The following is a 27,478-nucleotide window of genomic DNA, read 5'->3' as shown; positions in this document are numbered from 1 at the left end:
CCAAGTCTGTCAATGGGAAACCTTAGTTTGTAAAAGGGATTGAGGATATTGTGATCTTGGTCACTGCATAGCACCCACCCTCGAGACATGAGGAGACAGTTTATCACATGTGAAAAATGCTTTATTTCAGGGAATGTACTGTAGTGCCAACACCATTCATTTAAAGGGATCATTCATGTACTGGAGTTACATGACAGCTGAATGACAGTTCAGGATCGTTCACTTTTGGTTTAAAAGGGATAGTTTTTCAAATATTGATTCAGGGCAATGTAAGGTTTAGGTCAGCCCTGACCATTTTTGTGTGAAATGTTTTTGCAGAAATTCCCAGAAACATCATGTTTAGAGGCATTTTAGTTAAACAGGTTACTGTGTGTTTGCAAAGGCCATTAGGCTGCACATATAAACAGGTCAAAGATGTTTTATACAGTGATCGTACTTCTTTCTTTAAACAGTGGCCAAAAATAAGGTAAGATGTAATTTTTTGAAAAGTGATCAGGTACTAAACAGATGTACGACCTCCGGAGACATAATGTTCCCATGCAAGTTGCTTTGGAGTTACTAGAGCGCATTTTCCTGCTATAAACCGCAAATCCAATACTGCTCCAGCCATTATAAAGCCAGCATGAGAAACTTCTGGATCTAAAATGGCCAGAAAAGCACAAAAAAAAAAAAAAAAAAAACCGTTGTCGAGGCCAGTCAAAAACACAGTAAACCTGAAATACTATTTAAAAAACTGGCCCTTTCACAGACTGGAGCCCTGGAGCTTCTGGTCAGCATGTTTGAGGGAGATCCAGGTGTTGAGCATAGAGGCTCGCAGCTTGGACCAAACCAGGTGATCAGTGAGCCCCAACACCTGTGCAGCAAACTGCGCAGCAGCATCTGGGGAGAGAACAGTGGAGCAGCCCAGACCTGCAGGAGCACAGGACACGTCAGAAACATTCTGCACACGCATGAACACACGCATGCACACACACGTATGTACATACGACCTACCACTCGGCATACGCAGGGAAGACCACACGTCCTGGGCCCCCCAGTCAGGGGTAAGGGGGGGGCAGTTAATGACGGGGTACACAGTGTTGCCTGACATCACCGGCCCAAGTCCATTACTCCGCCCGGCAACTGCCACAAACACAGTCGGGACGCCGTCACCTGACAAACACACACAGCAGGATGAGACCTCACACCCAGCACCCCTCCCCCCAGTGCCTAACCCCCCTCCCCTCCATGCCTAACCCAAACCCCCATCCCTTCCCCCCAGTGTGCCCCCCCGTTCCCTACCTTCATACTGGGCCTTGATGCGCAGGGTCTCGTCGGGGCCCTTGTGGGCGGAGCTGACCCTCAGGCTGCAGGGCACTCCATACGCAGCGCAGGCTGAGCGGATCCTCTCACAGTGAGCCAGGTCCGACACAGAGCCCATCAGAACCAGCACCCTGCCGCGGGCTTGCGGCTCCAACAGCAACTACACACACACGCACGCGCACACACGCAAGCGCACACACGCACGCACACGCGCACACACGCACGGACACACGCACGCACACACACACGCAGCGTGGAACAGTTTGAGGGGTCTTTAAGGACATGCAGTACATTACACAAGACCTCTCCCCTATGGTGATGGGGGCCATGGAGTTTGTTTACGCTGATCCTGAGCCAATCTCCAACCTCAACTGCCTAGTTGTGAAAGACTCCTAATATGAAGTCAGCAATGGGGAATAGATTTCTGTGGTCAAAGAGAAGTTAATGTTTTACAAGGTAAAGATGAGCTCTGATCTTCCATGTTACACAGGGGACTGTAAGGTCACACTAACACTAAGGCTGAGCATGGCATGGATAGGATAGTCATTCAACTTCCTGCACAAAACTGATTTAAAAAAGCCCTATAGTCACAGACCCCTCAAAGCCACACCCTTGAGTAAAAGACCCCTCTAAGCCACACCCTATAGTCATAGCAGAGTTCAAAGACAATAACCCAAACCTGCATTTTGTTAAAATAAGTTTATATTCAACATCAAAAAACTGGAAATATGGTTTCAGCAACTGTAATTGGTTAAGAGATTAAAGACAAACACTGGCATACAGGGGGTCTGCAGGGAGGTTGAAACCCCCTCAGTCTGAATGAGCCCAACGCCACAGCCTGTAAATATGCTCCTGTGAGCCCCAACACAGCGCAAGGGACCGTTACAACACAGTAACACGGTAACGGTAACAGAGCAGGAGTAACAGTAAGAAAGGAGTAAGAGAGCAATAGTATGAATAGAGCGAAGTCACAGTGAGAAAGAGTGCACTACGGGTAGAGAAGAGTACCTCCACTCTCTCCAATACCCATTTAAACACACAGAGAAAGAGTGCATTATGGGTAGAGAAGAGTACCTCCACTCTCTCCAATACCCATTTAAACACAGAGAAAGAGTGCATTATGGGTAGAGAAGAGCACCTCCACTCTCTCCAACACCCATTCAAACACACTGAGAAAAAAGAGTGCATTGTGGGTAAAGTACCTCCACTCTCTCCGATACCCATTCGAAATTGCGCTTCACGATCTGCATGGCCTCAGGTGTGACCTCCTTCAGATCCCTGTACACCTGCAGAAAAACACACCTGCTATCAGAACCCATACAAGGACACAGTTACAGTCTGATTACTTATTATTCCATACACACCTGCACCCGCAGCCCCGCCCACACACCTGCACCCAGAGCCCCGCCCATACACACCTGCACCCACAGCCCCGCCCACACACCTGCACCCAGAGCCCCGCCGATACACACCTGCACCCACAGCCCCGCCCACACACCTACACCCACAGCCCCGCCGATACACACCTGCACCCAGAGCCGCCTACACACCTGCACCCGGAGCCCCACCCATACACACCTGCACCCGCAGCCCCACCCATACACACCTGCACCCAGAGCCCCACCCATACACACCTGCACCAGAGCCCCACCCTACACACTGCCCCGCAGCCCCACCCATACACACCTGCACCAGAGCCCACCCTACACACCTGCACCCAGAGCCCACCCATACACACCTGCACCCCCGCCCACACACACCTGCACCCGCAGCCCCACCCACACATACCTGCTTATCTTTCTGCTGGCTGCGGTCGCCTGCAGGCCACAGCCTCCACGAGTCATTATCAATCACATCGGCCAGGACCACCTCCTTTGTCACCACGTTCACTCCAAACTCAATCTATGAAGCATCAATTGAGAATTGCAGCATGAAGAACTGGACACAGCTGTGTCAGTGACTGCCCACCAGGGGACAGCATTGAGTACCTTACCTTCATGTCCACCAGGGTGCAGTTCTGCGTAGCCCACGCTCTCTCCAGAATCTCAAAGATGGCAAGTGTGCTGTGGCTCATGATGTCCACCTCACAGCGGCCGATACTCAGCCCCGCCAAGCAGAACTGAGCCTCCAGCAGCTGCTCCTCTGACCACTGGGGGTCGTTGTTGGCATCATCCTGAAAAGGAACCACGTAAAAGCAGAAGCAAATCGCCAGTTATACAGAAGCGTATTAATGCTATGATACGTCACTGTGACGGTAGTGTAACAGTGTTAATGTCGGAGGGTGATGTAACAGTGTTGTTGTAACAGGGTGGTGTAACAGTGTTAGTGTAACCGGGTGGTGTAACAGGGTGATGTATGTGACAGTGTTGGTGTAACAGGGTGGTGTAACACAGTTTATGGGGGTTGTGTTTCCAGGTCACTACTTCAATCTCAGGGACAAGAGGCTGTATACCTTAAAGAACATCTCAATCTTGGGTGGGGAGAACCTGTACCCCTCCTTCACTCCAGGGTTCCTCTTCAGGAAGGACCCAGTTGCCACTCTCCTGCACACCCACTCGATAGGGATCATCTCACAATGAGCCGCCACAAACGCGGTGTCTGAGTGCTGCTTTACAAAGGCAGTCTTTATCCCTGACAAAATACAAAGCAGTGCCACGCTAGTTACATACTACAGCAGCAACATGCGCATTAGTCTGCACATTGCAGAGACATGCGCATTAGAGACACACTGCAGTGTGATGCGCATTAGAGACACACTGCAGTGTGATGCGCATTAGAGACACACTGCAGTGTGATGCGCATTAGAGACACACTGCAGTGTGATGCGCATTAGAGACACACTGCAGTGTGATGCGCATTAGAGACACACAGCAGTGTGATGCGCATTAGAGACACACAGCAGTGTGATGCGCATTAGAGACACACAGCAGTGTGATGCGCATTAGAGACACACAGCAGTGTGATGTGCAGGAGGGTTACTGTACCACCAAGCAAGGGCTTCAGAAGCTCTGGGTGGAATCGATCTCTTTGACCCAACAGACATCATCTTTGCCTAATGAAGAGCCGTCTGCTGGGTCACATGCAAGGCCTTCCCAGTTCCGCCAACATGATGAGGAGCACATGGTCTGCACTCACTCCTAAATTACTTCAGCGAGGAAGCCCAGCCTTAGTACAGCACTAACTCTACTACCAGCTTCAGAAGCCAGGCCAAACAGAAGACTACAAATTCACACTGCAGGATATGGCCAAGCGCTAGAGGAAGCGCCAAGCTGTGTTTCATGCGTTTTAAACACATCACTAAAGCCCTGGGGACCTGCTTCACCAGAACAGCATCAATATGCAAGAGAGAGCCCAGCTTTCCCACAGCCCCATTAGCATGTCAGTAGCGCTGAATGAGGATCTGTCTCTGAGGCTTTACTGACTGATGCCAAAAGCAGCTCTTGGGTTGGCCAGTGCCCACTGGGTTCAGTGTTGGGTCTGAAAGCTTACCAGCATCCTGGAGCAGCCTGAACACACAGCTGGTGGTCCTGTTGGCAATAGCAGCTTTCCCCTCCATTTGATCTTTGCGCACAGCATTTCCAGCGGTGATTTGGTCCTTGGACTGCACCAGCACGTGACCAGGCTGGTCCGAGAGCTCGTAGATCTCTTTAGTCTTCCCCTCGTTCAGTTTCTTACCAATCTTCAGGTCTTCACCATGAAACAATAGCAATTACCAGTGAGTCGATTGGGCGGGGCATGAAACAAAACGAACTACAGAACCAGAACTAAAAGCCAAAGAGGAGACTGTTCAACATTTCATGCACCAAATTACCGTATAAACTCTAATTAGCCTACATGGTGAAATGTGCACATTTTAAAGTGAAATTAAAATGTAAGAAGTATGTCCGTTTTACAAAGACGAATCAGTTTTATGTAACTTCTAATCCAAAACAAGTTAGCTTACAAAGCATTAGTCGACTTTTGCCAAAATGTGTTATAAAAACGTGCGGAACGGATTTCCACCAAAACCTACGGCGTTTTTCAAACTAATAGTAATAACTGAAGCTATACCGTGAGCTATAACACGAGCATGCTACATGGGCAACTCCAATGCGTTTTTCAGTAGGAATGGCCTTTAGCAACATCCACCAGCACTCTTGCATTGCTCCTAGCGCCGCGGATTGTATTTTGCTCATTACCCATGCGTTTCACTAGCTAGCTAACCAACTAGAAATATGAAGTATGAGAAATATAAATGAGAAATACAGATAAAGCAAATCCAACTTTCTTCCTGTCTTAGCAGATGGCTACATGCCCGCCACAACTCAGCCAACAATCTAAGCAAAAACGTAATGAACAAAGAAAATGAATAACTTAGTAAATCTTCATACCTGGTGCAGACGCCATTCCAGTTGAAGGTATGTGTTCCTGTAAAATATTTTTCGTAAGTTTCAGCAAATGTATTCGTCAAGGCAGATTTATAATCAAATGACCACCTCACCAGACTGAGAGAACAAACGCAGACAGTCACCGGAGAAATAATCTCGGAACTATTGGAGTTCAGCAGCACCCCAAGTGAGTTTGCTCAACTCAGTCGATTCGAACAAGGCCAATCAGAATGCTGTAGTCCAATCCACGTGGAGACCACGTTTATTTTAAAAGTGATGCAATTACACTGTAAAAGTAATTGGCTAATATCCTACCTAAAACCAAATTGCAACAAAAAATCTCTTTACAACAGTAAATTTCTCAGCGAATGGGTTAGCTCGCTAGATAAGCGGAAAAAGTTCATTGAAGACGCACATTGAGATCAAACCAAATCTACTTCTGAGGTATATCCGTATTCAGTTGATGGCGTGTACGAGCACGTCATTGAAAATCGACTCTTAACTTAGGGAATCAACATTTGGCAATAAACTAAGTACTTAAAATTACACAATAATGTCCACGAAAAACACACTTAAATGTAGGATACAACGAACGATTGCTGAAATCGTCCCCTACGTTACAGTTGGTCGAGCCATTCTCGCTTGTGTTGCCATGTCCGGAATCACGCACGTGTTTTGTACCATAGCTGTGTACCAGCTCCTTGCTACATGGTCATCAGTTTAACTTTGTAAGCATTTGGAAACTCCTATAGGTTTGCCGGGTGAGGTGATCAGAAGTTGGAAATGGAGTTCGAGGAGTCGGGGATAGGAGAAGAATGCGGGGTGTTCGGGTGCGTGGCGGCCGGCGAGTGGCCAACTCAGTTGGAGGTTGCCCAAATTTTAACTTTGGGACTAGTGGCGCTTCAGCACAGGTAAGATATTTTCCTTTATGAAGCTGAACTCTGTTCCCATTACCTCTGACTATTTATAATCTGGACCAGCACTCTCTTTTACCTCGTCCTCCGACCAAATCAAAACAAACTCGTTTTTGAAGGAGCTCTGTGGATTAGCATTACCGCGCGATATTGCAGTTAGTACCATGTTCATTAAGGTGTATCAATCAATATTTTAAAAATTACCGTTAACACGACAAAGTTAATACTGTGAAGTCAGCTTTTAACGTTTAGCTGGACAGCCAACAACCTTTACATTGCAGGTCAGCTCGATACTTCACTGAATTGCGTATTGTTCCGCAGCAAAGACAACGCAGTGGTTTCTGATACGTTGTCTCATTTACAGGATGAGATAAGTGAAAACTTTATCTCTAGGAAGCTGCAGGCACCATGGTTCACAAATTCCCATTTTACTTTGTGTCCTTCAAGAAGTCTGATCTCCTCAAACATTCTCATTCTGCGATAACACGCATATTTCTCAAAGCATTTTGACTTGGGGAAGGGAGAGGAGTTACAGGGCCCCCATTTGACCCCCCCCCCCCTCACTATTGTGTTCACAGGTCTCAGTTTAGTGCTGGTAATTCCGTGTTGTGAATAAAATGTTATATTTCAGAACAAACTGTGCTGATAATTTGCCTTTGTCCCTCAGGGCCGACGGCTTTATCACGGTATTACATTAGTGGAATTGCAGCATGTTTTTCTGCATTATTGGACCCCCCACTTCTCAAATTATTCTGCCACCTCTGGGTATTACTTGCCTGTTTCTGTGCCTGTGGGCCAGGAGGATCTGTGGAATGCACAGAGTTTATCTGGACTATTGGAATGTATTGACCTGGTTCTTCTTTACCCTGGAAATGCATGGTTTCTGGTGCAGAACAGCTCACACTTGTATCTTCTTCGTCCTGTTTGTGTAAAACTCGTTTGGAGGGCACACTCCACTCTGAAACAAACAAAAATAATCCAGTTGAGAAAAAGGACAATTTATATTAATTTTTAAGTAATATTTCCCATTGTGAACGGTGCATGGATGTTTTGACGCTGCAGGGAATGTCACGTGGATATTGCGATGCTGCAGGGATGTTGCATGGATATTGCAATGCTGCAGGGAATGTGACATGGACATTGCGATGCTGCAGGGATGTTGCATAGATGTTGCAATGCTGCAGGGATGTTGAATAGATGTTGTGATGCTGCAGGGATGTTGCATAGATATTGCAATGCTGCAGGGATGTTGCATAGATGTTGCAATGCTGCAGGGATGTTGCATAGATGTCTTTTTGCCCACTTGCAGAGTGTGTCCTGTGTGCTACAGGGCAGAGTCAGTGTCATCACTGTCCCATGCTGGATACACAGTGACCTCAATTCTTTGGATTTCATTTCTTTAAACCTTCCAGGAGTGCAGCTGCTGCCTCACACACACACACACACTCACTAATTTTTCTGCTAGCTTCCCTCTCTCTCTCTCTCTTTCTCTCCCTCTCCCTCTCCCTTTCTAATTTCATTATGAGACTCATACCGATGTCACCAGACCCAACCCCCATGAGCACGTGGACAAAACCTGAATTGGAAACATTTGTCCCTTAAAATTAAGGTTAATTATGGAAGCCTTAATATGAAGGTTAATTATGGAGGCCTCATTATTAAGGTTAATTATGGAATCCTTAATATTAAGGTTAATTATGGAAACATCAATATTAAGGTTAGTTATGGAAGCCTTAATATTAAGGTTAATCAGAACGACCTTAACATTAAGGGTGATCGTGGATGTTTTAACTGTAAGGAAAATAACAGAAACTTGAACACTAAGATAGGGAAGAGTGATGTGGTGCTTTAATATCATCCAAGCTGCAGTTTCAGCCTTGGTGCACCTTTTCTCACACACCGTGGAGATCGTCCTTCAGACTTTTCAGATTAGTTAGTCCAGGTATGATTGCTGACCAGCTAACATGCTAACCAGTGTTGTTTGCTTTAAAAAGTCAAAATGATACTTGAGCCAGTGGTGATGGCTTTTGTCTCCATGTTGAAGTAGAACTGCACCCAGCATGTAGTACAGCATAGTATTGTCTCCACTGCGTCTTTGTGACTTATCATGGCTGCTTGCCATTTCATGGCATGGGTTTGTGACAGTATGATCCATGGTAACTATGGTGTCATGGTATCAATGAGTAACCTTAATGCACTGCTGTAAATTAACTAAATAATCTGTCAAATCATTTGCCAAACTGCGAGAGGCTTGGGTTTGGGCATATCGCCTGCCCCTGCGCTAAATTCTGCTGGATTAAGGGTTGGACTTTTTCTGAAGGGCTGCGAGTACCTCCATCTGAAGCCTCTCTCTTCAGCCCTCTGCTCTCCTTTGTTCTCTCTGTGCCGGAGTCACTGTTCTCTGTGGGAAACACACATTCTTCATACACAGGGCCTAGAGAAACTGCTAAAAAAAGCTGTAAATTGTAAACAGCTGGTTGCTGGAGCCCCTCTGGAGGTGAGCATTCACATTATGAAGTATTTGTTACCATCAGGCCCACAATAGGATTACCTGGCTCTCAGTTACCTGTACAGGTGTGGGCAGTATATTCAAATTAACATTAATTATTTGGAAGATATTGTCTTATTCAGACCGACCTGCTAATAGGATAGTTTGGTAAAAGAGCGGTAATAATACCTTGTCATAAACAGTACGTATCCTTACTATGGGTTGTAGGGACTACCTCTCTTACCTGTGCAGGTGTGGGCTGTTGGCTGTGGCTTGGTTACCTGTGCAGGTGATAGGTGTGGATCGCTGCTCTGGCTCCCCCTTTGGCAGGTGAGTGGGTGGAGCTTGCGCCATTGTGCCTTTGCTCAGAATGGCATCCACCTCCCTGTAGAAGCTGGGGGTGGGGTGGGCGTGGCTGGGCGGGGTCCTCTGCAGCGAGCGGGAAATGTATTTGAGGTTCTTGTACTTGGTGCGGCACTGCTTCCAGTCGCGCTCCACGCCCAGCCGCCGCAGACGCAGCGAGATGTGCTGGAAGACATCTCTGTTCCGCGCCGCGCTCTCCAGCCGCTGCCGCACAGGCTCCTCCCCCCAGATGGCGATCAGCGCTCGCACCTCCTCGTCCTGCCAGTTCCTCCCCATGTCTGCCCCGCCCCCTGGGCGCCAGTCAGAGTTTCCATCCAGAGGGGTGGTGTCACCTGTAGCAAGAAAAAATTAGAAGCTCAGACTCAAAGCGCCCCACAGTAGCAACAGCCAATCAAACGCCAGCCTGTAATGAGAGTGCTCAGTCACACACTAGTCTGCAACAGGAGTGCCTAATCACATGCCAGCACACTGTTGAATTCTCTGTTCTCGCCACAAACTGCACAGTGTTCACAGGTAGCTTTATGTGGACCAGTCTTACCCTGGTTCATGGGCGTGGCCTGGTCTCTCTCAGGTCCTCTCCAGGTGCTCCCCAGGTCCCTGCCCTGCTCGATGGCATCCACCTGGCTGTAGAACCTCATGTGCTTGGCGTCTGAGTTGGGGGTGGCGTGTGAGTTGCGGGCGCTCTTGTAGTCGTAGCGGAGGTTCTTGTACTTGGTGCGGCACTGTTTCCAGCTGCGCTCCACGCCCAGCTGCTGCAGCTGCCGTGACATCTCCAGGAAGATGCTCTTATTCCGCACCGCACCGCGAAGCTCCTCCTGCCTCTCCGCCCAGGTGTGCAGCAGCGCCTGAACCTCCGCGTTCGTCCAGTGCTTCCCCAGCTCCACCTCCGCCTGCTCCGCCTCCTTACCTGGGGAACAGGTGTCAATCAGCCTCTCCTTTCACATCTCACTGCAGATTTCAATTTCAGGGCACCATAATGTTTGGGACAAATGGCTTCACCTGTGGATTTGTCAGGTGTTTCCTGTTGCTTCCTTAGAGCACATATTGGAGAGCTTTCAGTATGTCATTTTGTTTCAAGGCTTTTTATTGCCTTTGGAGTCTGTTATCATTGTTTGTCAACATGAGGCCTACAGTTGTGTTAATGAATTTCAAGGAAGTCATTGAGAGGCTGAGAAATAAGGCAAAAAACAGTCAGATGTTAAGCCAAACCTTAGGCATACCAAAACCAACTGTGTGAATCATCAATAAGAAGAAAGAGCGCTGTTCAGCTCAGTAATCACAAAGGGGCCTGGTAGGCCAATAAAGACCTCTACAGTTGTCCTCTACAGTTGATGACTGAAGAATTCTCACCATGAAGGAAAAACCTGCAAACACCTATCTGACAGGTCAGAAGAACTCTTCAGGAGCAAGGGGTGGGTGTGTCAGAGGTTAGTGTCCACAGAAAACTTTGTGAACAGAACTACAGAGGCTACACTGCAAGATGCAATCCACTAGTTAGCTGCAAAAATAAGATACTCAGGTTACAGTTTGCCAAGAAGTACTTAAAAGAGCCTGCAGAGTTCTGGAAAAAGGTCTTGTGGACAGATGAGACCAAGATTCACCTCACTTTATGGCAAGAGCAAAGTGTAGACTTAATGGGAACTGTCCAAGATCCAAAGCACCCCCTCTTCTGTGAAACGTGGTGGTGGGGGTGTTATGGTTTGGGCATGTATGGCTACCTGAGGTACTGGCACATTTGTCTTCATTGGTGATACCATTGGCAATAGCAGCAGCATAATTACAAGTTCAAGCAAATGGCCCCAAACTCATTAGACAGTGCTTCATTCTACAATAAGACTGTGATCCCAGATACTGGTAAAGCAACAGGGGTTTTTTTCAAAGCCAAAAATGGGAACATCCTTGACTGGCCATGTCAGTCACATGATCTGAATCCAGTTGAACTTGTGTTTCATACGCTGAAGAGAACTTACTGCAACTAGCCCCCGAAATAAGCAGGAGCAGAATATGGCTGCAGTACAGGCCTGGCTGACCAGGGGAGATACTCAGCAGTGGTGTCTATGGGTCACGGACTAAACATGACTACTTTCATTTACAAAATATTAATGTTCCAGATGTTATGGTCCCTTAAATAGAGGGCTATTTATAGAAAAGTGCTGTAATTTCTACATGGTGAAATTAAATGAAAAAAATAAAAGCTGAGAATGTGCAGTTTAACCACACGTGAGTTTGATTACAGATCTAAAATTGTGCCGTACAGAGCCAAGTCAAGAAATATGTATTTGTCCAAAACATTATGGAGGGCACTGTTTGTGAAAAGGAGCGAGTGAGAAAAGAGGAGTTGAATAGTTGGAGTAGAAAAGAGTTGGAGTAGAGAGAGTTGTGTGTGTGTGTGGGAGTGTGTGTACATTACCTGGCCTGACTGTGGCTGTAAAATAATGACTCTCTTCCTGCCTGGTCCTGCTGGGCTCCTCCCCTTCCTGTGGCTGCGGCCCAGGTGCACCCCCAGGTGTGTCTGCAGGAGCCGGAGTGGAGGCCAGGTCCTGGTAATAGGCCATGGCCCAGCAGTGGTGCTGCTCCACAGAGGGGCTGACTGCCCTGCTATGCACAGCACCTCCTTACGGTGCTGCTCCTCCTCCTCAGACTGCTGCACCTCCTTACGCTGCTGTACCTCCTTATGCTGCTGCACCTCCTCACGTCACTGTACCTCGTCACGCTGCTGCACCTCCTTACACTGCTGAACCTCCTCACGCTGCTCCTTCTCCTCACGCTGCTGCACCTCCTTACGCTGTTGTACCTCCTCGTTAGCTGCTGAATCTCCTCCTCACGCTGCTGCTCCTCTTAACACTGCTGTACCTCCTTATGCTGCTGCACCTCCTTACACTGTGCACCTCCTTACGCTGTTGCACCTCCTCCTTACACTGTGCACCTCCTCATGCTGCCGCACCTCCTCTTCACGCTGCTACTCCTCCTCGCGTTGCTGTACCTCCTTATGCTGCTGCACCTCCTCCTTACACTATGCACCTTCTCACGCTGCTGCACCTCCTCTTCATGCTGTGGCACCTTTAGCTCATGCTCTGAGCCCTGCAATGCTGCACCTCCTCTCTCTAAAGACTGCTTCTGCCTCCATTTTCCCCTGACCTGGAAATGCTTCCTAGCCCCTCCTCCTTCTACCCAGCTCCCTAGGCAACCAAACGGCTGGGTAGGCAGCAACCAGTTGGGAGGAAGATACAGCCTTGCTATTGGCTGAGGCAGGGTGGGGGGCTGACTGAGAGCGGGAGGCTGTGTGCCTGACTTTTCTCCAAACAAGGCAGCTCACAGGGACAAAGTGCTCCCTGCTGTTTCCCTGGGAACCATCACCAAACCGGTTGTGACTGGCTGCAGGCTGAGTATCTCTAAACCAGTTTACTCAAGCTTATTTCCCAGCTGTGTTTGTGTGTGTGTTCAGACTTGTGATTATGATCATGTTTAATAGGAGCTATGACATCTATTTGATGAAAAGCCGTAGGAATTGCAGTGATCAGGAAAAGCAGCTCACTGCATTAAGCTCATGAGTGCCTCTAATGACTGACAGGTCACAGGCCCACAATTTCAGACCATAAAATCCTGCAGTGTTTTCTCCGGAATGCTAAACACAATGGACAAGTAGATAAACAAAATAACTGTCAGAAGCAGCCAGTACAACTTGCCCTGCGATGTGATGAATAAGAATCAGTCAGATTTCTGGGAAGGGGCAGTAAGAATTGCAGCTTAGTATGCCAGCGTGACACATTTCATTTGAATGCGGACAACCACTGGAAGCCAGTGTTTAAAAGTGTCATTATGTGATTTTGGGAGGTTGACGACCAGGTGGACAGCAGCATTCTGGAATGTTATGTTGATGATCCCTCTCATTATCCCATCCACACACTGGAGCAGAAACTTAATAGATACCAGACCATGGGGTCCATCCACACACTGGAACAGAGCCTAAACAGATACCAGACCATGGGGTCCATCCACACACTGGAACAGAGCCTTAATAGATACCAGACCATGGGGCCCATCCACACACTGGAACAGAGCCTTAACAGAAACCAGACCATGGGGTCCATCCACACACTGGAGCAGAACCTTAATAGATACCTGACCATGGGGTCCATCCACACACTGGAACAGTGCCTTAACAGATACCAGACCATGGGGTCCATCTACAGACTGGAACAAAACCTTAACAGATACCAGACCATGGGGCCCATCCACACACTGAAACAGAACCTTAACAGATACCAGAGAGCAGGGCTCATCCACACACTGGAACACATCCTTAACAGATACCAGACGATGGGGCCCATCCACACACTGGAACACAGCCTAAACAGATACCAGACCATGGGGCCCATCCACACACTGGAACAGAGCCTTAACAGATACCAGACTGTGGGGCCCGTCCAAACACTGGAACAGAACCTTAACAGATACCAGAGAGCAGGGCCCATCCACGCACTGAACAGAGTTTTAACAGCCCTCTAATATCCATTTTAATATTTTTGTTCATCAGGGGTCAAGAAAGTGCTGGGATTGTCACAAGTAATGGGGCATCTCCACCAACATACACCACTCTAAAGGTAACGACATACTCCATTTTAGCAACAGGTACCATGACCAACAGCATAAATCAGCATATATCGGTCTAGTCGCATACACCACTCTAACAGTGCATATCAGTTTAATCACATACACCACTCTAACAGTATATATCAGTCTAATCACATATACCACTCTAACAGCATATATCAGTCTAATCACATACACCACTAACAGCATATACCAGTATAATCACATACACCACTCTAACATTATATATCAGTCTAATCACATACACTACTCTAACAGTATATATCAGTATAATCACATACACTACTTTAACAGCATATACCGGTATAATCACATACACCACTCTAACAGCGCACATCAGTCTAATCACATACACCACTAACAGCATATATCAGTCTAATCACATACACTACTCACACCTATACTGTTGTTTATTTGGTTGCTGTGTGTGTGTGTTGCAGAGGATAGGGCTGGTGAACAGTGCTTTGTGTGTGTGTGTGTGTGTGTGTTGCAGGGGATGGGGCTGGTGAGCAGTGCTTTGTGTGTGTGTGTGTGTTGCAGGGGATGGGGCTGGTGAACAGTGCTTTGTGTGTGTGTGTGTGTTGCAGGGGATGGGGCTGGTGAACAGTGCTTTGTGTGTGTGTGTGTGTGTTGCAGGGGATGGGCTGGTGAACAGTGCTTTGTGTGTGTGTGTGTGTGTGTGTGTGTGTTGCAGGGGATGGGGCTGGTGAACAGTGCTTTGTGTGTGTGTGTGTGTGTTTTGCAGGGGATGGGACTGGTGAACAGTGCTTTGTGTGTGTGTGTGTGTTGCAGGGGATGGGACTGGTGAACAGTGCTTTGTGTGTGTGTGTGTGTGTGTTGCAGGGGATGGGGCTGGTGAACAGTGCTTTGTGTGTGTGTGTGTTGCAGGGGATGGGACTGGTGAACAGTGCTTTGTGTGTGTGTGTGTGTGTGTTGCAGGGGATGGGGCTGGTGAACAGTGCTTTGTGTGTGTGTGTGTTGCAGGGGATGGGGCTGGTGAGCAGTGCTTTGTGTGTGTGTGTGTGTTGCAGGGGATGGGACTGGTGAACAGTGCTTTGTGTGTGTGTGTGTGTGTGTTGCAGGGGATGGGGCTGGTGAACAGTGCTTTGTGTGTGTGTGTTGCAGGGGATGGGGCTGGTGAACAGTGCTTTGTGAGTGTGTGTGTGTGTTGCAGGGGATGGGACTGGTGAACAGTGCTTTGTGTGTGTGTGTGTGTGTTGCAGGGGATGGGGCTGGTGAACAGTGCTTTGTGTGTGTGTGTGTTGCAGGGGATGGGACTGGTGAACAGTGCTTTCCAGCCAGAAGACTTGTTGAAATTGCGTCATGGGAATCTGGGAATTGGCCACACCCGCTACTCCACCACTGGAATATCAGAGCTGCAGAACTGCCAGCCCTTTGTGGTGGACACGCTGCACGGGAAAATAGCTGTAGCTCATAACGGAGAGCTGGTGAATGCAGCCAGTCTGCGCAAAAAGGCAAGTCTGAGCCTAAAGCAGTTACAGTGTGCTCCAGTCTGAGCCTAAAGTAGTCACAGTCAGTGTGCACCAGTCTGGGCCTAAATCAGTCACAGTGTGCACCAGTCTGAGCCTAAAGTAGTCACAGTGTGCACCAGTCTGAGTCTAAATCAGTCACAGTCCATGTGTACTAGTCTGGGTATAAAGCAGTCACAGTGTGCACCAGTCTGGGTCTAAATCAGTCACAGTCAGTGTGCACCAGTCTGGGCCTAAAGCAGTCACTGTACATGTGCACCAGTCTGGGTCTAAATCAGTCACAGTCAGTGTGTACCAGTCTGGGCCTAAAGCGGTCACAGTCAGTGTGTGTACCAGTCTGGTGTGTGTGTTCACTGTTGCTTTGTGCAGGTAATGCGTCATGGCGTTGGGCTCTCCACCAGCTCAGACAGTGAGCTCATCACTCAGCTGCTTGCCCTGACTCCGCCCATGGAAGAGAAGGACACTCCTGATTGGGTGGCTCGGTCAGTTACAGTTCATCCTAGGCCATAGCGACACACATTTACACCTGTCTGTCCACAACAGGTTCTTTGCTTTCACCTCCTGCATGACCATTGTCAGAGTCATCCACTTCCTCTGCTCTGAGCCCTGCGCTCAATGCTTTGTGAAAGGGTGTTTTTGATCTCATTTCCATGGTACTGCTGATATTAAATATGATGCCAGATAAGGTCACACAGCAATCATTGGCTTTGTTTCTCCCTGCTGTGTGCTGTTCTGTTTCTGCAGAATAAAGAACCTGATGTCTGAGACCCCCACGTCCTACTCTCTGTTGGTGATGTACACGGACGTTATTTACGCTGTGCGTGACCCGTACGGAAACCGCCCGCTCAGCATCGGCCACCTCGTCCCCATATCCAAACTGCACACTGCAGGTGCCCACGCTGCACCACACACCTCCGGCACCTCCATGAGCGGGCAGGAGTGGGCGGAGTTCGGGTGGAGTTAGCGTGGGTTTGGGTGGAGTTCGGGTGGAGTTAGAGTGGGGTTGGGTGGAGTTCGGGTGGAGTTAGAGTGGGGTTGGGTGGAGTAAGGGCAGAGTTAGCGTGGAGTTAGTGGTGGGTTTGGGTGGAGTAAAGGCAGAGTTAGCATGGAGTTGGGTGGGGTTAGCGTGGGTGTGGGTGGAGTAAGGGCAGAGTTAGTCTGGAGTTGGGTGGAGTTAGTGGTGGGTTAGGGTGGGGTTAGCGTGGGTTTTGGTGGGATTGGGTTAGACTAGGCCAGCTAACCGTTCTGTGTTTGTAGGTGCGGGAGATGGAGACACTGAGGGCTGGGTGGTGTCTTCCGAGTCCTGCAGCTTCCAGTCTATCGGAGCACGGTGAGATCACGTTTCCTTGGCAACCTTTTCTACTACCACAGTAACCAGCTTGTGTCCTGGCTGTACCATAGGGTTATTCCCTAATGCTAACATGATTTTATGAATCTTTAATAATATATATACACACACAAATATTTAATATTTTGAGTATCTCCTGTTTAATGATTTACGATCCCTCCGCTCATCCCCCGAGTGTCCCGTTTGATGGGCCCAGTGCATTGTGGGAAGTGAGCCGTGTGTGTCCTGGCTGCAGGTATTACCGGGAGGTGGAGCCGGGAGAGATCGTGCAGATCTCAAAGCACGGAGTGAAGACCCTCAGCGTGGTGCCCAGGCCAGAGGGGGACCTCCCTGCTTTCTGCATTTTTGAATACGTTTACTTTGCAAGACCTGACTCCATATTCGAAGGCAAGGTTTTCGTTTTCCTTTCTTTCTGAAGGTGTGCATTTAAAAACACCCAATCCAGGCTCTCACACCTGGACTAACCCTAACCCTAACCCCAAACCCACACCCAACCCCAACCCCACCCTGACCTCTTTTGCCCTCAGCATGGGCAGTAGAGGCTGTTTCCTGTTACTTCCCCAGCTTCACCGCCTAGCCCCTCTACCCCTCCTGTTCCTGCAGTACGTACGCTCTGCCATCAGGACAGCAGAATTGTTCTCCATCTTGATATGCAGACTGAAGATTCGCCTCTTCAGACTGCATCTGAGTGCCTATCTCCCTCCCCCCCTCCGTGCCTCGCTCTGCTCCGCTAACCTGTGATTCCGTACATCAGAGTGGTTGTGTTTCTCAGTGGCGCCCCCTGCTGTTGCAGGTCAGATGGTGTACTCAGTCAGGCAGCGCTGCGGACGGCAGCTAGCCATTGAGGCCCCCACAGACGCGGACGTAGTCAGCACCGTGCCTGAGTCGGCGACACCCGCTGCCCTGGGATATGCACAACAGGTAAGCCGCAGGTGACAGGTCAACTTGCCTACACTGCACGAAAGGCAGATATCCAACCGGAGCTTCTCTCTCACTGCGCAAGAGGCAGACGTCCAATTGGAGCTTCCCTCACTGCGCAAAAGGCAGACGTCCAATGGGACCTGCTCTGTCTCTCCTGTAGGCAGGGCTGCCCTACGTGGAGGTGCTGTGTAAGAATCGCTACGTTGGAAGAACGTTTATTCAACCCAACACCCGCCTGAGGCAGCTGGGCGTGGCAAAGAAGTTTGGCGCTCTGACTGACAACTTTGCCGGAAAACGAGTAGTTCTCATCGATGACTCCATAGTGAGAGGGAACACGATATCACCCATCATCAAGCTGCTGAAGGAAGCAGGAGCAACTGAGGTGAGGCATTCTGGGGGGGAAAAAAAACTTTATGAAAACAAAGCATCTCTTTGTGGGACCCCTGCATGTGTCCTTGCCTCACTTACTGGGGCATGTGCATTTTTCTTCATTCTTAAATATTCTTCGTAATGAAACAGGAATTGTGTTTCCATAAATGTCTTCCTGCAGGTCCACATTCGTGTAGCTTCTCCACCCATCCGGTTCCCCTGCTACATGGGCATCAACATCCCAACCAAAGAAGAGCTGATCGCCAACAAGCCCGAGTTCCAGGACATCGCCGGCTACATTGGTGAGTGTTACTATAATGTAGACATTACCGGCTATATTGGTTTTATCATAATAGCCCATCTACATACATCACTTTTGCACAGCAGATGGCACACTGTGTACAGTGTAATTTCAGTAGTGTATTGGGTAGCGTAGTTTCAGTAGTGTATTGAGTAGTGAGCAGTATGCTGGGTAGTGTAGTTTCAGTAGTGTATTGAGTAGTGAGCAGTGTGCTGGGTAGTGTAGTTTCAGTAGTGTATTGAGTAATGAGCAGTATGCTGGGTAGTGTAGTTTCAGTAGTATATTGAGTAGTGAGCACTGTGCTGGGTAGTGTAATTTCAGTAGTGTATTGAGTAGTGAGCAGTATGCTGGGTAGTGTAGTTTCAGTAGTGTATTGAGTAGTGAGCACTGTAATTTCAGTAGTGTATTGAGTAGTGAGCACCGTGCTGGGTAGTGTAGTTTCAGTAGTGTATTGAGTAGTGAGCACTGTGCTGGGTAGTGTAATTTCAGTAGTGCATTGAGTAGTGAGCACTGTGCTGGGTAGTCTGTATAATGTACACTTCCTGTGCACAGGTGCCTCCAGTGTGCGTTACCTGTCAGTAGAGGGGCTGGTGGCGGCAGTTCAGGGAGGAATCCTGACGGAAAAGGATCAGAGGATCGACTCCAACCGCAAACCCAGCTGGAGAGTGGGGCACTGCACTGCCTGTCTAACCGGCAAATACCCTGTAGAGCTGGAGTGGTGATGACTGTATGCACAAACACACACTCACACAAACTCTCACACACAAACACACATTCACGCAAACACAAACTCTCACACAAACACACACTCACATTCACACAAACACAAACTCTCACACACAAACACACACTCACATTCACGGAAGCACAAACTCTCACACAAACTGACACACACACAAACACACAATACTCTGTAGAGCTGGAGTGGTGATGACTGTATGCACAAACACACACACACACTCTCACAAACTCACACACACAAATACACACGCACACACAATACCCTGTAGAGCTGGAATGGTGATGACTGTATGGGAGGTTCTGTATGCATTTCAGTTATGGGATATGTTTGCAACCGATTTTATAATTGAATTGAATTTTATAAATTAAAGACAGACCTGGCTATAAAATGAGTGTCCTTCTGTTGACTCTCAGCTGGTTTCTAAAGTATTTAAAGGGGTTTCACTGAGCTGGTTTCTAATTGAAAGGGGTTTCACTGAGCTGTTTTCTAATTGAAAGGGGTTTCACTGAGCTGGTTTCTAATTTAAATGGGTTTCACTGAGCTGGTTTCTAATTTAAAGGGGTTTCGCTGAACTGGTTTCTAATTTAAAGGGGTTTCACTGAACTGGTTTCTAATTTAAAGGAGTTAAGCTGAGCTGCTCTGCTGCCCAATTCTCAGAGGTGGTGAAGTGCTGACTGGACAGGTCTGATTAGAGTGTACAGTGTGTGAGAGTAAGCTAGTGTAGTGTGTGACAGTAAGAGTGTACAGTGTGAGAGTACGCTAGTGTAGTGTGTGACAAGAAGAGTATATAGTGTGAGTACGCTAGTGTATAGTGTGACAGTAAGCTAGTGTGTGAGAGTAAGAGTGTATAGTGTGAGAGTACGCTAGTGTACAGTGTGTGACAGCAAGCTAAACACATGAAATATTCCCAAGTACTGTTCATATTGAAAAATTGCATTTTTTATTATAAATAAAATGTTTTTCAGCAAAGTATTCACACACATTTTTGACCTAGACAGACATTTTGTTTCATAACAAGTAATGAGTGAAAACGTCAGTGAGGAGATCATGACTGTTACTGATGAAAATTATATGCGCTGTAGAAATATCAATGTCATAATACCGAAAGGAAATGACACGCCCTTCCAGAGACCTGTGGTCACAGGTAAAGAATGTGAGCGCTCAGTGCAGTGGGGTGTGGCAGGATGTGAGCACTGAGTGCAGTGGGGTATGACGGGGCAGGATGTGAGCGCTCAGTGCAGTGGGGTGTGACAGGGCAGGATGTGAGCGCTCAGTGCAGTGAGGTGTGACAGGGCAGGATGTGAGCGCTCAGTGCAGTGGGGTGTGACAGGGCAGGATGTGAGCGCTCAGTGCAGTGGGGTATGACGGGGCAGGATGTGAGAGCTCAGTGGAGTGGGGTATGATGGGGCAGGATGTGAGCGCTCAGTGCAGTGGGGTGTGGCAGGATGTGAGAGCTCAGTGCAGTGGGGTGTGGCAGGATGTGAGCACTGAGTGCAGTGGGGTGTGGCAGGATGTGAGCGCTCAGTGCAGTGGGGTGTGATGGGGCAGGATGTGAGCGCTCAGTGCAGTGGGGTGTGACAGGGCAGGATGTGAGCGCTCAGTGCAGTGAGGTGTGACGGGGCAGGATGTATCACAGATGAAGGTGAAGGTATGAGAGCTGTCCCCAGGCTGCAGTTAGATGCTGGATCTGAGCAGGAGAAACAGGCTCACTGAGGCAGACCATACAGAAGCCGTCGTCGTGATGAACTGTAGGAGAGAGAGCCGTGGTTGTGAGCAGTAGAAATACTACAGTCCAGTCATTACTAAAGCCAGTCTGTGCAATCGCTCCATATGAGATAAAAACAGTGGCAGCTGATGTATTCGGGATCACAACTGAGGAAACAGACACTAAATGACTGTTCAGATCAAGCAGGAGTACAGAGCAGCAAGAAGGGCAGTGAACTGCAGGTGATCCTGTGCTAGGTGACTGATACACACTGCAGGTCAGACTGCGCTAGGTGACTGATACACACTGCAGGTGAGCCTGTGCTAGGTGACTGATATACACTGCAGGTCAGACTGCGCTAGGTGACTGATATACACTGCAGGTCAGACTGCGCTAGGTGACTGATATACACTGCAGGTCAGACTGCGCTAGGTGACTGATATACACTGCAGGTCAGACTGCGCTAGGTGACTGATATACACTGCATGTGAGCCTGTGCTAGGTAACTGATATACACTGCATGTGAGCCTGTGCTAGGTAACTGATATACACTGCATGTGAGCCTGTGCTAGGTAACTGATACACACCGCAGGTCAGACTGTGCTAGGTTTCTGATACACAGAGGTTTATTCCTTTAAAATAAACATCTGTGCAGATGCCCCATGCTAACTTTAATCATCTAGATTAATTTCCCTAAAAAACCAAATAGCTTGTGCACTGCATCCAGCTTCTTTATGGAAACACAACACAATAGAGGTGAATTCAAAAGTAATCTGACAACGACAGCGTCTCTGTACTCCGTCACATTGGATTTGAAATGAATGAGTGAATATGAGGGTAAAGTGTAGACTGTCGGCTTTAATTTGAGGGCATATTACGAGACTCGTGTAGGACTTAAAGCACTTTTTATAAAAATCCAGCTGTATAAAGAGACGCTACGTAAAACGCAGGTGTGCAAGTCCCTCTGGATATGAGCATAAGCTAACGTGCCAGTAATGTAGCATTAGGGCATTTAGAGATTACCTTGGGGAACATCCTCTCTGCCAGTCCCTCAAGAAGATACTGGCTCTTACAGGTGACTTTCCTGTCAGAAAAGGCACTCATCTGTGATTCAGATTCTAAAAACCCAAATTCTATTTATTTAAGATGAAAATGAAAGAAAAAACTAACCCTGAAATTCAGGCAGACTGGTCCGGGTCTCACCCTTTTCTCTCTAGAGAAGGCAAAAATAAGCAGGTTGGTGAAACTAGCAGGCAGGTGAGGCCGTAGCAGTCAGGGTTTAGGGTTAGGGGTTAAGGCTAGGGCTAGGGCTACAGCTAGGGTTGGGTTTAGGGTTAGCATTAGTAAGTGTTGAACAGACACTCACTGAGGCTGCTGGGTTGGTAAGTGTTGAACAGGCACTCACTGAGGCAGCTGGATTGGGGTGCAGCTGCCAGCTGAGTCCAGAGCACGGGTCCTTCCGGAAAGTCCCGCCCCACAGCCTGCTGGTCCCGGGGCTCCTGCGCTGGGGCAGGACGGCTCCCTCAGGCCTGCTGGAGCCACAGCAGCCAGCCCAGCTTTGGCGCAGGTGTCGCACGGATCCTGGGGAGCAGGTGCACCCCTCCCGAAAGCGCTTGGGTTCCGGCCACGCGCTGGGCTCCAGGGCCCGGTCACGCTTTCGCACCCGCATCCAAATAGGAGACAGGGCGAGGGCAGCAAGCGAGGAGGAGGAGGGCAGAGGGGAGGCGGGGCTGGGCAGCGGCAGGGCCACTTTGCGCTGGCACACTAATCTGTGGTACAGCTCCTCAAACTGCTGGTCGATTTGATGGCGCACGGCCTGGAACCCCGCGAAAGAGCGGCGCCGCTGAGCCAGCACACTGCAGGGCACAGGAGGCTGGGAGGGGCTACCATCAGGGGGAGGCGGCCTCTGGGGCAAGGGGGCGGGGCGTGAGGGAGAGCCCCACTTCAGATGGGAAGGGTGGGGTGACCGCCGTTGGAAGAGGGGCAGTGTACGTTGGGTGGAGCCAGGGGAGATTCTGGGGGGCAGGGGCAGGGCCACAGGGAGTGGACTGTCCCCTGTGGAGTAGAGGCAGAGGGGAGAGGATGCAGTGCCCCCTACTGGGCTGGTGGGAGAGTTGAGCACTGCGTAAGTGTGAGAGAGGAGGGTGAGCTCCTCAGGGGAACTGCCGCTGTCCGTCACCAGGTTTGGATCCGCCCTCTGTCCCACCACTCCTTCGTGGAGACCCCTCCTCCACGGCTCATGGGCAGATCTGGGGGTGGGGCTCTGTAGGTAGAGTTTTGGGGCGCTGCTCTGGGGGTGGGGTTTTGGGGCACTGCCGTAGGGGTGTGGTTTTGGGGCGCTGTGGAGGTGGGGTTTTTGGGTGCTGCTCTGGGTGTGGGGTTTTTGTGTGCTGCCGTGGGGGTGGGGTTTTGAGGCGCTGCTCTGGGGGTGGGGTTTTGAGGCGCTGTTCTGGGGGTGGGGTTTTTGGGCGCTGCTCTGGGGGTGGGTTTTGAGGCGCTGCTCTGGGGGTGGGGTTTTGAGGCGCTGCTCTGGGGGTGGGGTTTTGAGGCGCTGCTCTGGGGGTGGGGTTTTGAAGCGCTGCTCTGGGGGTGGAGTTTTGAGGCGCTGCTCTGGGGGTGGGGTTTTGAGGCGCTGCTCTGGGGGTGGGGATTTGAAGCGCTGCTCTGGGGGTGGGGTTTTGAGGTGCTGCTCTGGGGGTGGGGTTTTGGGCCGCTGCTCTGGGGGTGGGGTTTCGAGGCGCTGGAACGCCAGCCCCGTCTGCGATATCTGCGCATCACTGCGTTCGCTGCCTCGGTCACCTTCTGCCTGCGCCACGCCTCTCCCACCTGGCTGAGCATGCTGGGATACAGGTCCAGGAGCAAGGTGCCCTGGCTGCTGAGCGTGCGCTCCAGCTCCTCATCCTGCTCCTCTGGCTGCGCTAGCTCCCCCTGCAGGCTGGAGTCACTCACTGCGTTGGACATCAGGTGAGAGCCATATGGACCAGACTCCCCTAAGCAGGAACACAATGTTACCAACTGCAGTGCTGTCAATCCACCACACAATCATGAAAGAACCAATCAATCACAAACCATTAGCAGACAGAGGTAAAGGTACCTTCACACTTAAGATTATCAATAATGATCAAAGAAATAAAAATTTGTCTCAAGCAATCTGAATGCCTACGTTCGCACTATAAATGCAGCCAAAACAATAACTATAACTATGAATTTGTATCAATCTCACAGCAATTTTTTTCATGCAGGCCAAACGATAAAGCACCTTCAGCCAATCAAAAGTGAGTTCTAAAGTGAGAAATCCTTCACCGCATCTTTCACAGACAGATTGATTCCATGACAGATGTCTCACCATCCCGTACACATTACTGCCATTGGCTCATGGGGAAGTGGGAGTGGTTCCTCAGCAGGGTGTATGACTCACCTAGCCACTTTCTTTTTGCAGCAACTCATGCTCCCAAATTCCCCAACTGTGCCTACTGTTTATTTTAGGAAGTGAGTACAGTACTACGAGATCAGCGAAACAGTCCTGCATCTTCCACGCTTCACAGAACAATACAATAGAACACTGTGGAACGATATGGTCACAGTGCGTATGCTAGTGAAACTCTGGACTGTTAAAGTTGTCATTATTGTTTAGTTATAGTGCTAGGAGTGACAATACCTTACATACGCACGCACGCACGCACACACACAACAAAAACAAACAACTATGAGGAATGTGCAGACATGAGGCTCTTACAGGACACATTTTCAGAGCTTCTCCCCATCTCCGTTTCCACAGAAACAGAAGTGCTGTTGCTGCAGGTCTGGGAGTCGTCCTGCTTCAGAAAATAAAAGCAAGTAGGTCACACTGATCAGAGCAAGCCCAGATAACAAAAAAAACCAAAAACACCTCTACACAGCACTACACTCACACACACACACACCGCTACACAATCTACACTCACACCTCTACACACTCTACACTCACACCGCACCACCCTCTACACACACACACACTGCTCCACCCTCTACACAAACACACACACACTGCTCCACCCTTTACACTCACACTGCTCCACTCTCTACACACACTATGTAAATGCTATGTAAAAGTTTAGTAAGTTTATCTGGATAAGAGCGTCTGCTAAATGCCTGTAATGTAATGAAATTAAAATCTTACCTGATTATCTGCACTGATGTCTTGTCCTACAAATAAAAAATAAATACTAATTTGCAGAAGGAAAATTGCAACTAACACAATTATAACATTCAGTACAAATGGCTGATGTGTTTTTATTACAACTCCCCAGCAACAAGACATTTTAATATTAGATTAGACAATTCCCTACCTCTGGCCGACTTTCCCGTGGAATCTGCAATGTTCTAGAAGAGGAAAGAGGATGGGTGTCACAGCAAAGTACCGATTTACCAACTGAAATTGAACCAAACTGGTCAGATGTGCCCTGACGAGTGCCATACCTTCAGGGACTCCATCTGTCGTTCAACTACTTCTCCATCCCACGGTAGGATGCCTGAAAAAGCCACATAATTAAAGCTACGCTTTGCTACCCACCAGCGCATGGCAGACTGCCAGCGTGAACACTGACCATGTAGCTGCAGCCTATTGGTTGCATTCTTCCGGGATCACACCATGCCAATCAAGAGTCTTGAAGCGCATAGTTTTCTATGCCAGTTTTCCCCAGTGCTTTTAGCACAAGTGAGCTGGAGCATTCTAACACTATGCTAGTCACCATCGACATTCTACGATGAGCTGAGCAGCTCCAGAATACTATGCTAATTGCTAGCACTATTGTACTATTCCTCTATTCTAGGAGCACATCACGGCAACATTACAGCCCTTCAGGTTCGTCCTATACACCTACTCCACCCAGCTGCTCGTCCAGACCACGGTAATCTCCCATCTAGACTACACGCAGCGGCTCGTCCAGACCATGGTAATCTCCCATCTAGATTACACCCAGCTGCTCGTCCAGGCCACGGTAAGCTCCCATCTAGATTACACCCAGCTGCTCATCCAGGCCACAGTAATCTCCCATCTAGATCGCAGCAACTTCCTTGCAAGCCTGCACTATACAGCCACTACAACCGATTCAGAATGCTGCAGGACAACTTTTCTTCAACTTTCCTAAATTCTCACGTCACTCTCCTGCTGAGGTCAATCCACTGGCTACCAGTCGCGGTCAGAATCAGCTTCAGCTTCAAGTTCTGACCCTCGCCTACACCGCAGCCAACAGGTCAGCCCCTGTCTACTTAATGATTCAACCCTACACACCAGCTCAACCACTTCGCTCTGCAGCAGCAGGGCAACTTGCACTCCCTGCCATCCGGGTGAATGGTTCTTGCTCATCCCTACCACTGAGCTTCTCCACCCTAGCTCCCCAGTGGTGGAACAAACTCCCTGTTCCTCTACAAACCACTCGGTTATTGCCCATCTTCCACCGTGGTCTGAAGACAAATATCTTCAGACTGTACCTGGGCTAACTATCTCCACTCTGCAGGGCACTCCCAATTTAGGATCACTTATATCCTTCCTGTTCCTGTTGTTCCTCTAGCACTTTCATGCTACACTTGCATATCCATCCAGCACTAATATTGCACTTGTATTATCTTGATGTGGTAGCTTGTCGTCATGCCTCCTAGTTTCAGTTACCGTAACTTTCTGACCTAGCCTATGATTACTGTGTGAACTGGATTTAGTGTGTTCATGTCTATTGGACGTCGCTTTGGATAAATAATTATAAATAATTGTATTGTAATAATAACTTTATATTGCACTTTTCCAACGCAAGGCACAAGGTGCTTTACAGATTAAATATAAGCAAAATAAAACAAACGGGTTAAGACAGAACAACAATTAAGAAATAAAATAAAAATTGTAATGTTAATCAATAAAAAGAAACAAAAATAAAAGATCAGCACAACACGCATTAAGACGGCAACACAACACCGCCCAAATTAATAATTTGTCTTGATTGAAGTTAAACTTAACGTTAGTATAGTAGTGTTTTTTTAGCTCTAGAATACACTGCTAATCCCCAGCTCTAATCCAGCGACGCTTCAACACTTCAAATGGACGTTAACTACCTTTTTCAGTCCGGCAAGTCATGGACTTCAAACACACTTCCATTCCCGAACCATCAACTCTGGAATACTGATGATGTAGAAAAACAAATAAGGAAAGAGACATCGACACATTGATCACTTCAGTATGACGGCACGACATAAAGCTGTGAAACAAAATAAAACCAGAAAGGAGATAACATTCACCAGCCCGCTAATGTTACACGTTAACGTTAGTCAAGTAGCTATAGGATATCTGAAACCCCCAAGCTCACCTTTTGAACAATACGCTCCAACGTATTCCTGAAAACATCGTCATTTTCTATCATCTGTCTTTTCATATAATTATCCATGCTTTATTCTTGATGTGTGCCAGGGCAATGAAAACACGACACGAAATTTTCACCGCACGTTAGCAACTTGGCTAGCAAACGAATTCAAACTATTTTCCACTGAAAACTTTCAAAGCTGATTGGATGCGGAGTTGCGACGTA

The 27,478-nt window shown here is 48.6% G+C and overlaps 3 protein-coding genes across 7 annotated transcripts; 1 reads left to right on the top strand and 2 right to left on the bottom strand.

Annotated features, from left to right (window-relative positions):
- Window positions 1-99: 99 nt before the first annotated feature.
- paics (phosphoribosylaminoimidazole carboxylase, phosphoribosylaminoimidazole succinocarboxamide synthetase) lies at window positions 100-12,004 on the bottom strand. Of its 3 annotated transcripts, XM_064334003.1 has the most exons (14): window positions 11,845-12,004; window positions 9,973-10,341; window positions 9,353-9,766; window positions 8,916-8,984; window positions 7,360-7,541; window positions 5,673-5,709; window positions 4,792-4,989; window positions 3,755-3,933; window positions 3,296-3,475; window positions 3,091-3,204; window positions 2,505-2,588; window positions 1,282-1,462; window positions 994-1,152; window positions 100-909 (listed from the first exon to the last, which is right to left on the bottom strand). In XM_064334003.1, the coding sequence occupies exons 1-14, from the start codon at window positions 11,987-11,989 to the stop codon at window positions 743-745; spliced, it is 2,478 nt and encodes an 825-aa protein (XP_064190073.1). In that variant the 5' UTR covers window positions 11,990-12,004; the 3' UTR covers window positions 100-742. The 3 variants fall into 3 exon arrangements, with proteins under 3 accessions (XP_064190073.1, XP_064190075.1, XP_064190074.1); XM_064334005.1 differs by lacking the exons at window positions 7,360-7,541; window positions 8,916-8,984; window positions 9,353-9,766; window positions 9,973-10,341; window positions 11,845-12,004 and adding an exon at window positions 6,085-6,102; XM_064334004.1 differs by lacking the exons at window positions 7,360-7,541; window positions 8,916-8,984; window positions 9,353-9,766; window positions 9,973-10,341; window positions 11,845-12,004 and adding an exon at window positions 5,783-5,922.
- On the top strand, window positions 5,978-19,607 carry ppat (phosphoribosyl pyrophosphate amidotransferase). Of its 2 annotated transcripts, XM_064334007.1 has the most exons (12): window positions 5,978-6,113; window positions 6,422-6,580; window positions 13,972-14,038; window positions 15,317-15,523; window positions 15,908-16,020; window positions 16,283-16,428; window positions 16,796-16,868; window positions 17,122-17,273; window positions 17,680-17,807; window positions 17,968-18,189; window positions 18,358-18,478; window positions 19,030-19,607. In XM_064334007.1, exons 2-12 carry the CDS (start codon window positions 6,453-6,455, stop codon window positions 19,197-19,199), a joined length of 1,527 nt encoding a protein of 508 aa, XP_064190077.1. In that variant the 5' UTR covers window positions 5,978-6,113; window positions 6,422-6,452; the 3' UTR covers window positions 19,200-19,607. The 2 variants fall into 2 exon arrangements, with proteins under 2 accessions (XP_064190077.1, XP_064190076.1); XM_064334006.1 differs by lacking the exon at window positions 5,978-6,113 and having other exon boundaries at window positions 6,219-6,580; window positions 17,122-17,278; window positions 17,685-17,807.
- Window positions 19,608-20,136: 529 nt separating this feature from the next.
- On the bottom strand, window positions 20,137-27,459 carry si:dkeyp-117h8.4 (uncharacterized protein LOC572032 homolog). Of its 2 annotated transcripts, none has more exons than XM_064334013.1 (10): window positions 27,260-27,459; window positions 27,009-27,075; window positions 25,383-25,435; window positions 25,253-25,286; window positions 25,084-25,109; window positions 24,661-24,742; window positions 22,330-23,914; window positions 22,095-22,137; window positions 21,948-22,008; window positions 20,137-20,965 (listed from the first exon to the last, which is right to left on the bottom strand). In XM_064334013.1, exons 1-7 carry the CDS (start codon window positions 27,335-27,337, stop codon window positions 23,100-23,102), a joined length of 1,155 nt encoding a protein of 384 aa, XP_064190083.1. In that variant the 5' UTR covers window positions 27,338-27,459; the 3' UTR covers window positions 20,137-20,965; window positions 21,948-22,008; window positions 22,095-22,137; window positions 22,330-23,099. The 2 variants fall into 2 exon arrangements, with proteins under 2 accessions (XP_064190083.1, XP_064190084.1); XM_064334014.1 differs by having other exon boundaries at window positions 24,661-24,739; window positions 27,260-27,458.
- Window positions 27,460-27,478: the final 19 nt, after the last annotated feature.

The sequence above is a fragment of the Anguilla rostrata genome, chromosome 4 (assembly GCF_018555375.3).
Source record: "Anguilla rostrata isolate EN2019 chromosome 4, ASM1855537v3, whole genome shotgun sequence".
In the NCBI taxonomy this organism is placed as follows: domain Eukaryota; kingdom Metazoa; phylum Chordata; class Actinopteri; order Anguilliformes; family Anguillidae; genus Anguilla; species Anguilla rostrata.
This window is presented reverse-complemented; position numbering and strand designations above follow the sequence as displayed.

Bases quoted from the DNA above. Each gene is read 5' to 3' on its own strand.
- si:dkeyp-117h8.4 (XM_064334013.1), bottom strand. From the start codon at position 27,337: ATGGATAATTATATGAAAAGACAGATGATAGAAAATGACGATGTTTTC. The intron at 27,076-27,259 runs GTGAGCTTGGGG...CTACATCATCAG, and splicing joins TGGAGCGTATTGTTCAAAAG to TATTCCAGAGTTGATGGTTC. The intron at 25,436-27,008 runs GTAGTTAACGTC...TGGCTTTTTCAG, and splicing joins GACTTGCCGGACTGAAAAAG to GCATCCTACCGTGGGATGGA.
- ppat (XM_064334007.1), top strand. From the start codon at position 6,453: ATGGAGTTCGAGGAGTCGGGGATAGGAGAAGAATGCGGGGTGTTCGGG. The intron at 6,581-13,971 runs GTAAGATATTTT...TTTGTTCATCAG, and splicing joins CTAGTGGCGCTTCAGCACAG to GGGTCAAGAAAGTGCTGGGA. The intron at 18,190-18,357 runs GTGAGGCATTCT...GTCTTCCTGCAG, and splicing joins AGGAAGCAGGAGCAACTGAG to GTCCACATTCGTGTAGCTTC.
- paics (XM_064334003.1), bottom strand. From the start codon at position 11,989: ATGGCCTATTACCAGGACCTGGCCTCCACTCCGGCTCCTGCAGACACA. The intron at 10,342-11,844 runs GTAATGTACACA...CCTGTTCCCCAG, and splicing joins TACAGCCACAGTCAGGCCAG to GTAAGGAGGCGGAGCAGGCG. The intron at 2,589-3,090 runs GTATGTGTGGGT...GTTTTTCTGCAG, and splicing joins GCCAGCAGAAAGATAAGCAG to GTGTACAGGGATCTGAAGGA.